General features: G+C 44.6%; 1 protein-coding gene across 2 annotated transcripts in view; it reads right to left on the reverse strand.

Moving 5' to 3' along the window:
* Positions 1-4,401: 4,401 nt before the first annotated feature.
* The window catches only part of aass (aminoadipate-semialdehyde synthase), a 122,670-nt gene continuing 112,196 nt past the window's right edge, over positions 4,402-14,875 (reverse strand). For both annotated transcript variants that reach the window (XM_068050892.1, XM_068050893.1), the window contains exons 23-24: positions 11,044-11,220; positions 4,402-8,027 (exon numbers count right to left, since the gene is read on the reverse strand). In XM_068050892.1, coding sequence (XP_067906993.1) covers positions 7,912-8,027; positions 11,044-11,220 — 293 coding nt within the window. In that variant the 3' untranslated portion in view covers positions 4,402-7,911. The remainder of the gene's footprint in view (positions 8,028-11,043; positions 11,221-14,875) is intronic.

Consider the following 14,875-nt stretch of genomic DNA (forward strand, 5'->3'; position numbering starts at 1 on the left):
TCAAAAATCTATCTACCTCCTCCTTAAATACATTTAGTGACCTAGCCTCCACAACTCTCTGAGGTAGAGAATTCCAGAGATTCACCACCCTCTCAGAAAATAAATTCCTTTGCATCTCAGTTTTAAATGTGTGCCCCCTTATTCTGTAACTATGTCCCCTAGTTCGAGATTCCCCTACCAGTGGAAACATATTCTCAGCATCTACCCTGTCAAGCCCCCTTAAAATCTTATATGTTTCAATGCGATTACCTCTCATTATTCTAAACTCCAATGAATAAAGGCCTAACCCATTTAGCCGTTCTTGATAAGACAACCCCTTCATCCCAGGAATCAGCCTAGTGAACCTTTTCTGAACTGCGTCCAATGCTAGTATATCCTTCCTTAAATACAGGGACCAAAACTGAATGCAGTCCTCCAGGTGTGGCCTCACCAACACCCTGTACAGTTGTAACAGGCTTCCCTATTTTTAAACTCTAACCCCCTAGCAATAAAGGCCAAAATTCCATTTGCCTTCCGAATTACTTGTTGCGCCTGCATGCTAACTTTTTATGTTTCATGTACAAGAACAGCCAGATCCCTCTGTACTGCAGTATTTTGTTGTCTTTCTCCATCTAAATAATAATCTGCCTTTTTATTCTTCCTACCAAAGTGGATGACCTCACACTTCCCCACATTGAACTCCATCTGCCAAAGTTTTGCCCACTCACTTAACCTATCTATATCCCTTTGCAGATTCTTTGTGTCTTCATTACAAGATGCCTTCCTACCTATTTTTGTATCATCAGCAAATTTGGATACACTACACTCAGTCCTTTCCTCTAAGTCATTAATACAGATAGTAAATAGCTGAGGCCCTAGGACCGATCCTTGTGGCACCCCACTAGTTAGAGCTTTCCAATCTGAAAAAGACCCAGTGATCCTGACTGTCTGCCTTCTGTGTGTTAGCCAATCCTCAATCCATGCCAACACATTACCCCCAATACCCTGAGCTATTATTTTTTATTTATTTATTTAGAGATACAGCACTGAAACGGGCCCTTTGGCCCACCGAGTCTGTGCCAACCATCAACCACCCATTTATACTAATCCGACATTAATCCCATTACCCTGTCACACCCCCACCTTCCCTCAATTCCCCTACCACCTACCTATACTAGGGGCAATTTATAATGGCCAACTTACCTATCAACCTGCAAGTCTTTGGCTGTGGGAGGAAACCGGAGCACCTGGCGAAAACCCACGCGATCACAGGGAGAACTTGCAAACTCCGCACAGGCAGTACCCAGAATCGAACCCGGGTTGCTGGAGCTGTGAGGCTGTGGTGCTAACCACTGCGCCGCCCGTGCAATAATCTTTTATGTGGCACCTTATCGAACTCCTTCTGAAAATCCAAATACACTACATCTACCGGTTCCCCTTTATCCACTCTGTTTGTTATATCCTCAAAGAACTCTAACAAATTTGTCAAACATGATTTCAGCAAGAATCTTGTCTCTTGCTCCAGAAGGTAAAACACACACAGACTACCAGAAAACTAGTCAGTTTTTTTGCCCATCCCTGGTGTTCTGTTGCTACTGGGCTTGTCCAATCAAAGGAGCACTTGTCAATTTTCTGCCCCTATTGCCAGGGTTTTGGTTCAAAGCCTAACCCAAGCCATGTGACAATTAGCAACACTGTTACTAATCCACCTCCCTCAGTCCTCTTGATTTAAAAAACTGATCCAACATTATTTAGCTTAACTATAAATTCCTTTTTAAAAACTATTTTTAACAAAACAGAATCACTTTCATAAGCAAATAGCTGCAAAAACTCAACTTGCCAGAAAGTTGTGCTTCAAGGCAAAAGCAATTTTCAACCTTCTCTCACCTTAACATGGTCCATCTCTGACATCCCTTCTTCAACTTCTCTGGCTCCATTTCTGGGGACAGGCTAGCAACAAATATTCACTATAAGCCCACAAACTCCCACAGATATCTCAACTACACCTCCTCATACCCGGCTTCCTCTCAGGACTCCAATCTAATCTCCAGTTTCTCTGTCTCCATCACATCTGTTCTTATGCTTTAGCCTTCCATCCTAGTGCTTCTGATATGTCTTCCTTTTACTTCAACTGAGGATAGCCCCCACCGTAGTTGACAGGGCCCTCGACAGTGTTCGTTCCATTTCCCACACTTCTGCTCTCACCCCTTCCCCTCCTTCTCAGAACCCTGATAGGATTCTCCTTGTTCTCACCTTCCATATTCAATGGATCATCTGTTGCTATTTCCACCACCTTCAGCATGATGCCACCAGCAAATACATCTTACCCTTACCTCCCTTTCAGCATTCCCGAGGGACCATTCCCTTCATGACACCCTGGTCCACTCCTCAATCACCCCAACCCCACCCCCCTCCCCTCCCATGGCACCTTTCCATGCAAGCACAGCAGATGTGACACCTGAAACAAAAACAAGAAATGCTGGATTCACTCAGCAGGTCTGGCAGCATCTGTGGAAAGAGAAGCAGAGTTAACGTTTCGGGTCAGTGACCCTTCTTCGGAGGGTCTTCTTCGAAGAAGGGTCACTGACCCGAAACGTTAACTCTGCTTCTCTTTCCACAGATGCTGCCAGACCTGCTGAGTGAATCCAGCATTTCTTGTTTTTGTTTCAGATTTCCAGCATCCGCAGTATTTTGCTTTTATTATAGATGTGACACCTGCCCTTTTACTTCTTCCCTTCTCAGCATCCAGGGCCCCAAACACTCCTTCCAGGTGAAACAGCAATTTACATGTACTTACAATTTAGTATATTGTATTCACTGCTCATATTGTGATCTTCTCCACACTGGGGAGACCAAACATAGATTGGGTGACCGCTTTGTGGAGCACCACCAGCCAGTTCGCAAGCATGACCCCGAGCTTCTAGTTGCCTGCCATTTTAATTCTTCATCTTGCTCTCACACTGACCTTTCTGTCCTCGACCTCCTGCACTGTTCTAATGAAGTTCCCTGTAAGCTTGAGGAACAGCACCTCATCTTTCAATTAGGCACTTTACAGCCTTCTGGACTCAACATTGAGTTCAACAATTTCAGACTCTAATCTCTTCCCCTATTTTGTTTCCTCCTCTTTACATGTTTCAGCATACCTGCTCTAGGCACATCTTTGGTTTCTTTGTTTCTTTTCTTGCCCCTTGGCCACTCTCACTGACCCTGCATGACTCTCTCTTCCACCCCAGCACAGACTACAGGCCTGCTACTCGACCCAAACCCAAAGGGACCCGACGACATGTGTCGGGTTCGGGTTGGGTCGGGCCCATCTTCCAGGGCCAGCTTTCGAGCTCGGGTCAGGTCGGGCTGAGTCCAGATCGAGTCGGGTCGGGTTGGGCCGGACACACGTGGTAAGTGCTCTGCTGGTAAGTATTAAAAAATTTTTAAAAAACTTACCTGAGCTGGGAGTCCAGGACGAAACTGAGTCTGCGCAGTAAGCGAGTGATGTCACTACGACGTCTCGTGCATGCGCTGCAGCTTCTTACAGGTTCGATGTCAGGAGCATAAGTAATGGGGTGGTCGGGTCGGGCTTGGGTCAGGCCACTAGAGACAGGTTCGGGTCGGGCTCGGGGCAAAATCGAAGGGACGCGGGCCGGGTTGGGCTTGAGCCTGCTGTGGTTCGGTCGGGTTCTTTTTCCCGACCTAAAGCAGGCCTCGAGCACAGACCCCATTTGGTCTTTGTCCCACCCTCCCCCGTATCACCTACTAAAAGCCTATTACATTTCTAACTTTTCCCAGTGTTGAAGAAAGATCACAGATCTGAAACATTAACTCTTTTTCTCTCCCAACAGATCCTACCAGTCCTGCTGAGTACTTCCAGCACTTTCTGTCTTTATTTAATCGTATTTTGTTGAAGAACTTGGACCAAAAATGCCAGCCAATCTCTTTGGATTGGCAGGGCACTGTAATATGTGTGAAGTGGCCTGGATAGATGATACAGTATCCACTATTAACCATTTTGTGACCCACATTTTGGATATTGCTTTGCTATCTATCTGGGCTCACATTTTTCTTGCTATGCATCATCTTTCAAACAAACAACATATTCAATCACAAAGAGCTCAGAGCCTTCATATAATTCACTGCAGTATTTCTTGCTGCTTGCTACCAGGGTAGCTTAAAGCAGATTGATTTGCACACGTCAAGCAGCTGATTTTTGGTTGTAAAAGGGGGAGGGTAACTGTAATTTCATCTCATTTGTGATTGGCTAACACTTATTCAAATTTAACTGTTCAAAAGTGGTGGGGACTGTTACTCCTGACAGGTAACTGATTGGCTGTCCTTTGTTTCGAGCTGTGGTGATCCTCACTGTAGAAATTGTTATGAAAGTGCTTCTGTTTTATAAATACATTTTTGAGGAATTCATAGTCAAACTGATGAAATGTTTGACCAGTTTTATTTCAAGAGGGTCATCAAAAGGACACTGAAAGGACTTGTTTGACAATAACATTTACTGGTTGTCACATGACTCAAATTAAAAATAGAACAGAAACCCTGGTAAGTGGGGAAGATGTGCAGAGAAGTGACAGATCAGAAGGTGGACTTTCTGTTTGCAGCTTCACTTTTAAATTCTTTGGAGTTAGGAATGAACTGTTTAAAAGGGGCTGCAGTTTTAAAAAGTGAAATTGAAGCACAGAACCCCAGCTCAGCCTAGCCTGTTCCATCTCTTTTAAAAAGCCTGCAGAAGGAGAAGAGAATTTCCAAGGCGAGAAGAGAATTCCCAATGAGGGAGAGAAGACCACAACCGAGCTCAGCTTTCCAGCACCTCACTAAAAGACCCTGAGAAGTCCAGTGTCAACTCAGCTCATCTCTTGTCTTTGAAGAAAAGCCTGTTAAATTAATTCTGAATGCCCCCTGAGAAGAAATGTTCTAATAGATCGCAGTGACCTGTCCACGTGTATTTGGAGGCCAGACTATATGCCAGTTTTGGAACACAATATATCTCATCTGCTATTTCTTCAAGAATGAGCAAGTATTCAACCCGTATTTTTTTTTTGTCGGTAACAGAGCTCTAAACAAAAATCCCTTTTATTTTTACGGTTAAACAGTGTATGGGTGTGAGTGGATAAGGTAAAAATGGAACTTTAATATTTCAATCTGTGTATTTATGCTATGCTGAATTGTTGGTTAAGACTTGTTTTACAATAATAAAGAACAAAATTATTGGTTTAAAGAAACCTGGTTGGTGTGCATTATTCTACAATAAAAAATAGCGGGGGGGGGGGGGGGGGGGAAAAAAAGAGAATTGCCGTTTCCCCCCGACTCTGGAAAACATTAACTCTGTTTCTCTCTCCACAGATGCTGACAGACCTGCTGAGTATTTCCAGCACTTTGTTTTTATTTTCAGATTTCCAGAATCCGCAGTATTTTGCTTTTATTAAAGAAGGATCGGGTTTAGATGGATTGGAATCAAAAATTGGTAGGCAAACCATAATTGAACAATGTAAGGCCTTTAAAGAGATGGCTTATGTACAGATTAGGCACATTCCCAACAGGGGGAAAGGAAGGGCAGCCTAAGCTGGAACTCACTGGATGACAAAAGATATAGAAGATAAAATGAGACAGAAAAGGAGGCTTATGACAAATATAATGTTCATAATACAGTAGAGAATGAAGCTGAGTACAGTAAATGCAGAGGAGCAAACAAAAAAATAGACTAATGGCTAATATAAAAGGGAAAAAAAGTCTCTTATAAACATATAACTAGCAAGAGTAATGAAAGGAAGGGTGGGGCCAATTAGGGGCCAAAAAGGAGATATTCTTGTAGAGGCAGAAGGTATCAGTATCGCTGAGGGACTTCAGTCATGTAGAGAGACTGGAGAAACTGAGGTCATTCTCCTTACAGCAGAGAAGGTTAACAGGAGATTTGTTAAAGGTGTTCAAAATCATGAATGGTTTAGATAGAGCAAATAAGGAGAAACTGTTTCTAGTGGCAGAGGATCAGTAAATAGAGCACACAGAATTAAGACGATTGGCAAAAGAACCAAAGGCGACAACATGGAAACATTTTTTAAAGCAGTGAGTTGTTGTGATCGAAACATAGAAAATAGGAGCAGGAGTAGGCCATTTGGCCCTTCGGGCCTGCTCTGCCATTCAAAAAAGATCATGGCTGATCGATTAATTCAGTACCCTGTTCCCGCTTTCTCCCCATATCCCTTGATCCTTTTGGCATTAAGAAATATATCTATCTCCTTCTTGAATATATTTAATGACTCGGCCTCCACTGCCTTCTGAGGTAGAGAATGCCCCATATTCACCACCCTCTGAGTGAAGAAATTTCTCCTCATCTCGCTTCTAAATGGCATACCCCATATCCTGAGACTGTGACCCCTGGTTCTGGACTCCCCAGCCATCGGGTTCGTCCTCCCTGCATCTAGCCTGTCCAGTCCTGTTAGAGTTTTATAGGTTTCTATGAGATCCCCTCTCATTCTGCTAAACTCCAGTGAATATAAGCCTAGTCGACCCAATCTCTCCTCGTATGTCAATCCTGCCATCCCAGGAGTCAGCCTAGTAAATCTTCTTTGCACTCCCTCCATAGCAAGAACATCCTTCCTCAGATAAGGAGACCAAAACTGCACACAATACTCCAGATGTGGTCTCACCAAGGCCCTATATAACTGCAGTAAGACATCCTTGCTCCTGTACTCAAATCCTCTTGCAATGAAGGCCAACATACCATTCGCCTTCCTAACTGCTTGCTGCACCTCCCCCTTTTCCAATCTATCACCGTTCAGATAATAATCTGCCTTTCTGTTTTTACAACCAAAGTGATAACTTCACAGTTATCTCCTTTCTACTGCATCTGCCATACATTTGCCCACTCACCCAACTTGTCCAAATCACATTGGAGCCTCTTTGCATCCTCCTCACAGCTCACATTCCCCCCACCGCACCCCCGACCCCCACCCCCAGCTTTGTGTCGTCTGCAAACTTGGAAATGTTACATTTAGTTCCCTCACCCAAGTCATTAATATATATTGTGAATAGCTGGGGCCAAAGCACTGATCCCTGTGGTACCCCACTAGTCACTGCCTGCCACCTGGAAAAAGACCAATTTATTCCTACTCTCTGTTGCCTGTCTGTCAACCAATTCTCAATCCATGCCAGTATATTACCCCCAATCCCATGTGTTTTAATTTTGGACACTAACCGCTTATGTGGGACCTTATCAAAAGCCTTCTGAAAATCCAAATACACCACATCCACTGGTCCTCCCTTATGTATTCTACTAGTTACATCCTCAAAAAACTTCAGTAGATTTGTTAAGCATGATTTCCCTTTCGTAAACCCATGCTGACTTTGTCCAATCCTGTTTATACTTTCCAAGTGTTCTGCTTTCACATCCTTTATAATAGACTAGCATTTTCTCCACTACGGATGAAGGGCTAACTGGTCTGTAATTCCCTGTTTTTTCTCCCTCCTGTTTTAAATAGTGGGGTTGCATTTGCCACCTTCCAATCTGTAGGAACTGCTCCAGAGTCTATAGAATTTAGGAAGATGACCACCAATGCATCCACTATTGAAACTGTTGGACAATGGGGTACTTTGTTCACAAAGCTGAAAAGCTGGTTGATATCACAATGATTTTACAAGCGAATCAAGGGTTATTAAAATTTAATTACCGCAGCTTGTAATCAGTGTCAATGATTAGAAGTGTCATTAATTATTAACATTCTTTAATAAATCATGATAGTCTACACGAATATTTTGTTGTGTGTAGTCAGAGTTCAGAAAGGTCAGTAGCACTGATTGGGCGAAGAACTTCACAGGAACAATCTGGAATTTACTGCTAAAATGTTATAAGTGCTTCTGGTAAATAAAATCTGTGGAAAACATAACAATTGGAATATTACTGCATGATTTCCTGGTAATAAAATAAATTGTCTTTCATGAAAAGGTGCTGCTTGAAGTGTACACAATTCCTTCGGCCTTAATGCGATCCAGTATTGGTTGATAAATATCTTTGGTCAGTGGACTGATCATTCCTTTAGTAGAGATTTCACCTGTAAACAAAACAATAAAACTTCAATAATATTGGAAAGAGCTCAAACAGTGATTTATTTGGGTGGGTGTGGGGGGGGGTGGGGTGAAGGAAGGGGGGAAAGACAATGTCAGAGCAAGGCAGCCATCAATGGACAATGAAGATTGAAACATATTTGCACCTCGTTTGTCTGATAACCATGAGGTTAGCACTCCCACCAACCTCACTCACAAACTGAACGACTCTTACTGTTATTACAGCACAGAAACAGGTGTTTAAGCTCCACACGCGCCTCCTTTCACCGTAGTTCATCTAACCCAATCAGCATTATCTTCTATTCCTTTCTCATCTGTTCATCTAACTTCCCTTTTAAATGCCATTCACCTCAACTACTCCATGTGGCAGCAAACTCCACATTCTAACCATAAATAGAAACAGCAAGTGCTGGAAATACTCAGCAGCTCTGGCAGCATCTGTGGAGAGAGAAGCAAAGTTAACGCTTCAGGTCTGTGAATTTTCATCAGAAGTGGACAAGGTTAGAAAAGAATTAGGTTTTAAGCAAGTGAAGAGGAGGGGGTTTGGGGAGAGAAAAAAGGAGGTGTTTGATAGGGCAGAGGGAGATTAAATAACCTTCTGGTCGGTTATTCTCTGTGACCTTGTCCTATCTACACCTTCTCCTTTGTTATCTCTTGCCCCACCCCCACTTTACTTGCTTAAAACCTTTCACATTTCTAATATCTGTTAGTTCTGAAGAAGGGTCACTGACCTGAAATGTTAACTATGCTTCTCTCTCCACAGATGCTGCCAGACCTGCTGAGTATTTCCAGCATTTCTTGTTTGTATTTCAGATTTCCAGCATCAGCAGTATTTTGCTTTTGTTTTAGTGAAGAGACGACAGTTAGGGCCAGGAAACTGGAAATTGTCAAAATGACATCGGGCGTCAAAAGAGTCATGGATGTAGGTGGGAAGAGACTGGACCAGCAGAGAAAAGATATAAGTTCAGTGGGGCAGGAACAGGCTGAAATGATGGGTCTGCCAAGACAGTCCCGTTTGTGGATTTTAGGAAGGAGGTAGAAGCAGGCTGTCTGGGGTTGTGGGACTATGAGGTTGGAAGATGTTGAGGGAAGATCTCCAGAGGAGATGAGGTCAGTGACAGTCCTGTGGACAGTAGCTTGATGTTTGGCGGTAGGATCATGGTCCAGGGGGAGGTAGGAAGAAGTGTCTGAGAGTTGGCGCACGGATTTTGCAAGGTAGAGGTCAGTATGCCAGACAACAACAGCACCACCATTGTCTGCAGGTTTGATCACAATGTCGGGGAAAGACCAGAGAGAACGAAGTGCAGCAAGTTCAAAGTGAGGCAGGTTAGAATGAGTGAGGGGAGCAGAGAAATTGAGACGGCTGATGTCTCACCGACAGTTCTCAATGAAAAGATCAAGAGTGGGTAAGACGTCGGAGGGAGGGGTCCAGGTGGAGGGAGAATGCTGGAGGTGGGTGAATGGGTCTGCTGGTCGGAAGGAGGACTCCTGGTCCAAGGAGCGAGCCCGGAGGTGAAGGCAAAGGAAGAGCTCAACGTCATGCCGAGCACGAAATTCATTCAGGTGGGGGCGTAAGGGGATAAAACTGAGTCCTTTGCTGTGTACAGATCGTTCAGCATCAGAGAGGGGAAGGTCAGAGAGTATAGTGATTACACTGCAAGGGGTCAGATCAGAACGGGTGGGGTCAGAAGGAAATGAAGGGGAAGGCGGCTCGGGAGGGGCATTAGTCCCCATCAGCTGCAGGAGCGTGCATTCCTTAACACCTGAAAGGAAGAATTAAAGTTTTTTGTCAATGTGTCGAAACTGCGGAGCAAAACAGCTTTGAGATAAGGTGAGGTGGTGCTTCTGGAGAGAGACAGGTCCAGTGTGTAGATGTGGCAGCACATGGCACTGAGTGTGGATCTCAGGATGCGGCGAGAACAGCAGTCCGAGGAATGTTGTATTTCTCGGAGATACCTGTAATCCTGGGTGGATTCAAAACATGATGGGTGAAAATGCAGTTCTAACCATATATTCTAACCATTCTAAACATCCTCTTAGTAAAGAAGTTGCTCCTGAATTCATTATTGGATTTATTAGTGACTATTTTATAGTTATGACACTTGGTTTTGAATCCTCGCACAAGTGGAAATATTTTCTCTTCATCTACCCTATCAAACCCCTGCATAATTTTAAAAATTTCTATTAGGTCACCCCAAAGCCTGCTCTTTTCTAGACAAGAGCCCCAGCCTGTCCCTGATAGCTATGACCTCTCGACTGTTAATCTAATTTATATTCCCTGAAATAGGAGCAAGACCAGAACTGAAATACGTAGTCAAAGTTAGTGAATTATGGTGTACATGTGGCACATTATTCAAGGTTAGTTCATTAATAGATAGGCTTTATCATTGTGTTAGAATGGCATTAATGGCATCTGCATTGACAATCTTTTCCCCCACAATATTTCTTAGTCAACAAATTGACAATACAACCATTGCTCTGCTTGCAATATAAGAGTTAATTTGTACAAAGCAAGGTCCCACGAGTAGCAAATGAGACAGGTAACCAGTTAATCTCTTCTTGCGGTGTTGGTTGAGGGAGGAACAATTTGCAGAACACCAAGAGAATTGTAACCTTTACATCTACCTGAATGGGCGGGCACCTTGATTTAGCTTCTCAGTGGAAAGATAGCACCTCCAACAGTGCAGCACACCCTCAGTACTGCACTTAAGAGTCAACTCAGATTATGGCTTTAAATCCTATAATAGGACTTGAATCCACAAGCTTCGAAGTTCAAAGATGACATGCCACTGTTTCAGTGTCAATTTGACTGGTGGGCCATTGTTCCTTGATATCAATTTGTCTGGGATCACTGGTTTCCTTATGCCAATTTTTATAAGTATCTTGGGTTCCTTATTTAGTACTGCCACAGAAACAAAAGTATGCAGAATTTCTTTTGATAGAGAGACACATATGAGAGATGCTCACAACATAATTTGTTTGAAGTAGTAAAAGGACATTTACCATCTAAAACCATCTCGGCACAAATAGCACAAGGATAGCCAACAGTTTTTGCCATTGCCGAGAATCCACCAACATCACCGTAGACCACCAGACTATCATGCTTAGTTTCCAGTTGACCCGAAGGGTGTCTAATGCCAACCTCATTCCGCAAGATAACCAGATCTCGTTCACCAGGACCTGAAACAAGAGGGAAAATACCACAATCAGAGATCACAGCTGGAATTGTTCGTTGGGCGGGTGGGCCCGTCCACCGGCCGAAATGTCATTAATTGATCTTAGGCGGGACTTCCACCTCCTTGAGGTGGGACCTCCCGCCTAATGGAGCTGCTGGCCACTCAGCGGGCCGGCAGCTCTTAGGCCCAGCAGTGGCGGCCACTGCTTGATTGGCCTGGAGAGGACGGGCTGTTTCTCGCTGCTGCTGCCCCAGATAAAATTGCAGCGGGGGCAGGAGGGGGCCAGGAACAGCCCCACCCCGCCACCCACTCAATTTTACGGCCACCCCCCAGCAGCCCGCTCGTTTGGGGGCGTAAAATTCCAGCCCAGTAGTATAATTTGATTCACAGCTTGTTTTCTGATACTGAAGATATCGGACCACACTGCTCCACTTCTACTAACCTACACACATTGCATGTTGAAAATCAGCAGAGTCTATGCATGTTAATCTATGCATTAAATGTGGATGGACAGGTCACTCCAGTACAGCAGTAACCTCCACTTAACATAAGAAACAGGAATAGGAGTAGGCCATACAGTCCATTGAGCCTGCCTCCCATTGAATAAGATCATGGCTGAAATTCTACGTCAACTCCACTTTCCAGCCCTGTACCCATAACCCGTGATTCCCTTAGTGCCCAAGAATCTGTCAATCTCAGTCTTGAATGTACTGAACAACTGAGCATTCACAGCCCACTGGGTAGAAAATTCCAAGAATCACAAACCTTTGAGTGAAGAAATGTTTCCTCATCTCAGTCCTAAACCTCTTATACTGAGACTATGATCCCTAGTTCTAGACTCTCCAGCCTCCATCCTGTCTAACCCACTCAGGATTTTATACGCTTCAATGAGATCGCCTCTCATTCTTCTAAACTCCAGAGAACATGGGCCCATTCAACTCAATCTTCCTTCAACCTCTCACCCATGAATTGTGCCAGCGAAGCTTTGTTGCATCAACAACTTATATTTATATAGCGTCTTTAATATAATAAAGGAGACAAATGTTTCTGGGTACTGCCTGTGTGGAGTTTGCAAGTTCTCCCTGTGTCTGCGTGGGTTTCCTCCGGGTGCTCCGGTTTCCTCCCACAAGCCAAAAGACTTGCAGGTTGGTAGGTAAATTGGCCATTATAAATTGCCACTAGTATAGGTAGGTGGTAGGGAAATATAGGGACAGGTGGGGATGTGGTAGGAATATGGGATTAGTGTAGGATTAGTATAAATGGGTGGTTGATGGTCGGCACAGACTCGGTGGGCCTAAGGGCCTGTTTCAGTGCTGTATCTCTTAAAAAAAAAATGTGTTTCACAGTCGAATTATAAAATAAAACATGATACCGAGCCATACAAGGAGATATTGACCGGAATTTTACGCCGCCCCAGCGGGTCGGATGGTGGCGTAGGGGTGGCGTAAAATTGAGCAGCAGGCTCCGGGAGGCCTAACTGCCCCGATTCCGCCTCCGACCAAGTTTACGGAGGTCCGGCGGGGGGAAGGGGTGAGAAGCGGCCCACCCGCCCAAGGCCAATCAAGACCCTTAAGTGGCCCTCGCCCGCCTTCACGGGTATTTTACCCGTGGTAAGCGGGTGTGCCTGGGACGTGAAAGGCCACCTAGCCATAGCTGTCGGCCTTTCCGCACCCCGGGGGGTCATGGTAATCGGGCACAGGGAGCAGATATCTTGGAGGGTTGGAGGGTTCAAGGAGATTACAGAGACAGGGAGGGGCAAGGCCGTGGAGGGATTTGAAAAACAAGGATGAGAATTTTAAAATCAAAACATTGCTTGTCCGGGAGCCAATGTAGGTCAATGAGCACAGGGTTGATAGGTGAACGAGATTTAGTGGACAACAGAGTTTTGGATGCCCTCAAGTTTACGGAGGGTAAAATGTGGGAGACCAGCCATTAGTGCATTAGAATAGAAAAGTTTAGAGGTAATGCAGTCATGAATAGGGGTTTCAGCAGCAAATGAGCTGAGACAGCCGAAGTCTGGTAATGTGGAAGTGGAAACAGGTGATCTTAGTGATGACGTGAATATGTGGTTGGAACCTCATCTCAGGATCAAACGTGACATCAAGGTTGTGAACAGACTGGTTTAATCTCAGACTGTTGCCAGGGAGAGGCATGGAATCAGTCGCTAGGGAATGGAGTTTGGAGCGGGGAATGAAAACAATGGCTTCAGTCTTCCCAATATTTAATTGGAGGAAATTTCTGCTCATCCGTTCCTCGATTTCAGCTGGGCAGTCTGATAATTTAGCAACAGTGCAGGAATCGAGAGAGGTGGTACTGAGGTAGAGTTGGAACTGTGTCAAAGGCTGCAGACAGGTCGAGAAGGAAGAGGGAAAGTTTACCTTTGTCACAGGATGTCATTTGTGACTTTGATAAGAACCTTTTCAATACTGTGGCATGGGTGGAAACCTGATTGGAGGGATTCAAACATGAAGTTCTGGGAATGATGGGAATGGATTTGGAAGGCAACAACATGTACATCAGTGTACATGTGAAAAGTAATGCGGTGCTTTTGGATGACGGCACTGAGGGGTAGCATGTAGATGAGAAATAGGAGGGGTCCAAGGATAGATTCTTGGGAGACACCAGAAGATAACGGTGCAGGAGCTGGAAGGGAAGTCATTGCAAGTGATACCCTGGCTACGATTAGATAGATAAGAATGGAACCAGGTGAGTGCAATCCCACCCAGTTGGATGACAGTGGAAAGGCCTTGGAGGAGGATGGTGTGGTCAACTGTGTCAAAGGCTGCAGACAGGTCGAGAAGGAAGAGGAGGGAAAGTTTACCTTTGTCACAGGATGTCATTTGTGACTTTGATAAGAACCTTTTCAATACTGTGGCATGGGTGGAAACCTGATTGGAGGGATTCAAACATGAAGTTCTGGGAATGATGGGAATGGATTTGGAAGGCAACAACAGAGGAAAGGGAGGTTGGAGATGGGATGGTAGTTTGCAAGGACAAGGGTCAAGGGTTTTTTTTTTTGAGGAGAGCCATGATGACAACAGATTTAAAGGAGAAAGGGACAACACCTCAAGAAGATAGAGGACCATTAACAATATCGGCTAACATGGGAAGAAGAGAAGTTGGATGGTCAGCAGTTTAGTGGGACTAGGATCGAGAGAGCAAGAGATGGGTCTCATGGACAAGATGAGCTCAGAGAGGTCATGAGGGGAGATAAAGAAACTAGAGAAAGATGCGATCTCAGGGTTGGGGCAGGGGGAGCATTAGAGGAAGTTTGGTCAGATGGGCTAGTGGAAGGGAGAGCCATGGCAGAGGCAGTTGATCAAATGGACTTGATCTTAGTGACAAAGAAATCCATGAGCTCCTGGCACTTACTAATGGAGGGGACAGGGAGGAGTGGTTTAAGAAGACGGTTTGCAGTAGAGAAAGGAGGTTGGCGGTTATCTTTGCATTCCAGGATAAGCCTGGAATAGGGAACAGTCTTAGCAGGTGAGAGCAGGACCGGATAGTGTTTTATGTGGCCCAGCCAGTTTTAGTAGTGGATGGCGAATCCAGTTGTCCACCATACCCCCTCCAAGACATGTATGTCCTTCCTTAGGTAAGATGACTGAAACCGTACACAGTACTCCAGGTGTGGTCTCACCAAAGCCCAAAATGCAACA

Source organism: Heterodontus francisci, chromosome 18, assembly GCF_036365525.1.
Source record: "Heterodontus francisci isolate sHetFra1 chromosome 18, sHetFra1.hap1, whole genome shotgun sequence".
NCBI classification, from domain to species: Eukaryota; Metazoa; Chordata; class Chondrichthyes; order Heterodontiformes; family Heterodontidae; genus Heterodontus; species Heterodontus francisci.